A 2159-nucleotide genomic window follows, 5' to 3' on the forward strand; every position below is an offset into this window, starting at 1 on the left:
TCAGACTGCTGTCTCCTGACCTGACCGTCAGCTGTCTGAACGCCCCCTCAGCTTCCTGTCCACATGACCCTCACCCTCACCTCCCCCCAGTCACCATAAACAACTCCAGCCTCTCTGCACAAAGGAAGCAGTCAGTGGAGGCTTCCTGAGAGACGCCATCACAGGTAGGTGCTACATGCTGCGTTCAGGGGAGAAACCTGTGCTAATGCTGCGTTCAGGGGAGAAACCTGTGCTAATGCTGCGTTCAGGGGAGAAACCTGTGCTAATGCTGCGTTCAGGGGAGAATCCTGTGCTAATGCTGCGTTCAGGGGAGAATCCTGTGCTAATGCTACGTTCAGGGGAGAAACCTGTGCTAATGCTGCGTTCAGGGGAGAACCTGTGCTAATGCTGCGTTCAGGGGAGAAACCTGTGCTAATGCTGCGTTCAGGGGAGACCTGTGTATGCTGTGTGCTTGCTAATGCTGCGTTCAGGGGAGAAACCTGTGCTAATGCTGCGTTCAGGGGAGAAACCTGTGCTAATGCTGCGTTCAGGGGAGAAACCTGTGCTAATGCTGCGTTCAGGGGAGAATCCTGTGCTAATGCTGCGTTCAGGGGAGAAACCTGTGCTACATGCTGCGTTCAGGGGGAAACCTGTGCTAATGCTGCGTTCAGAGGGAAACCTGTGCTACATGCATGTATCATAGTGCAACTCTATGGAACTTCCCTCCAGCTAACAGCCATTAGCTGATTTCCAAACAGATTTGTTCCTCATAACGTAGAATTATCCGGATGTGAAATATCAGAAAACTACAATTGTTTAGCCGATGTTTAATAAGTGTAGATAAACCTTATTAAACATCTGCAGGACCTAAATGTACTTGAGTCTTACTCTGAATGACGCTGAGTCCGAACAGGTGGCAGTCCTTCAGCCTCAGCAGATCACACACCTGCACCAGCAGCTCCTGACACACAGTCTTCACCTGAGGAGGAGGGTTACATTTATTTTCATTACATAAATATACACTTGTAAATATAAGCAAAGATGCTCCATAACTAAAGCAATATCTACATTAGTGATGCTTTTAATATTGAACATTTGAACTGAAAGGATTAGATGATTCATGGATAAGTCAATTAACTATTTCAAAAATGTTTCAAGCTTAAAAAGATTCAACAAACAAGTCGATCAAATATTCAAAAGATGTCCTGCTCTTCTGTCATATATCATCGTAAATTAACAGTACATAACATTTCCTTTCGTACAATATATAAAGTAGCATTTACAAGCATTTCTTTGGATAGAATACAAAATGTTTCATCCTCACGTTGACGATGACGTTGAGCGTGTCGTCGTTGGGCAGAAAGACACAGACGCAGCGGCGGTCCTGCATGGTTCTGTTGTTGTGGAAGCTCAGTCTGTTCATCTTCAAGAGGCTCGATCAGGACCGGCCCCCCCCACTGGGCCCTCTGACCCCCGCCTCCACCAGCAGAACCAGAACCAGCAGAACCAGAACCAGATATCAGAGGATCCACTTCTGCAGCCCAGCACACTCAGCAGCTTCAGGGAGGAGCATAGGAACCCGATTTGCAGGAAATCCCTGAGGACGGAGAGGTAACAAAAAAACGTAAAAATTCGACATGGAAACAGTTTAAATAACATAAGCAACTACAGACCTTGAAAACAGACCTTTTGTAAGTGTTCTTAAATGCTAAATGCCTTATTTTCAAAGGGAAACGTTGCATGATTCTATGGGGAGAAACGTCAATTAAAGCAATTTAAAAAAAAGCAAAAAAATACAAAAACACCGGCACTGAAGATGTTCTGCAATCAGATAAATGAGAAAAAAGCTGCGTGTTTACATGGAAATTAGAAAAACATTATGTTAAGCTTTTTTATGCTGTATTAATGAATTGAGGACATCTCAGTAAAGATTTAAAGGGGAAGCTTATGCATGATTTATCGGGGAAACTTCTAACTTGTTTAGATCTGTCTGTCAGGGGAGAAACCTGTGCTACATGCTACGTTCAGGTGAGAGACCTGTGCTCATGCTGCGTTCAGGGGAGAAACCTGTGCTAATGCTACAACCTGTGCTAATGCTGTGTTCAGGGGAGAAACCTGTGCTAATGCTACAACCTGTGCTAATGCTGCGTTCAGGGGAGAAACCTGTGCTACATGCTGCG

The 2159-nt window shown here is 45.0% G+C and overlaps 1 protein-coding gene across 1 annotated transcript in view; it reads right to left on the bottom strand.

Moving 5' to 3' along the window:
* frmd6 (FERM domain containing 6) overlaps positions 1-1590 on the bottom strand; it is a 12802-nt gene extending 11212 nt beyond the window's left edge. The window contains exons 1-2 of the mRNA XM_010767396.1: positions 1304-1590; positions 868-958 (exon numbers count right to left, since the gene is read on the bottom strand). Coding sequence (XP_010765698.1) covers positions 868-958; positions 1304-1402 — 190 coding nt within the window. The 5' untranslated portion in view covers positions 1403-1590. The remainder of the gene's footprint in view (positions 1-867; positions 959-1303) is intronic.
* Positions 1591-2159: the final 569 nt, after the last annotated feature.

The sequence above is a fragment of the Notothenia coriiceps genome, unplaced genomic scaffold, assembly GCF_000735185.1.
Source record: "Notothenia coriiceps isolate Sejong01 unplaced genomic scaffold, NC01 NC01_scaffold00004315, whole genome shotgun sequence".
In the NCBI taxonomy this organism is placed as follows: domain Eukaryota; kingdom Metazoa; phylum Chordata; class Actinopteri; order Perciformes; family Nototheniidae; genus Notothenia; species Notothenia coriiceps.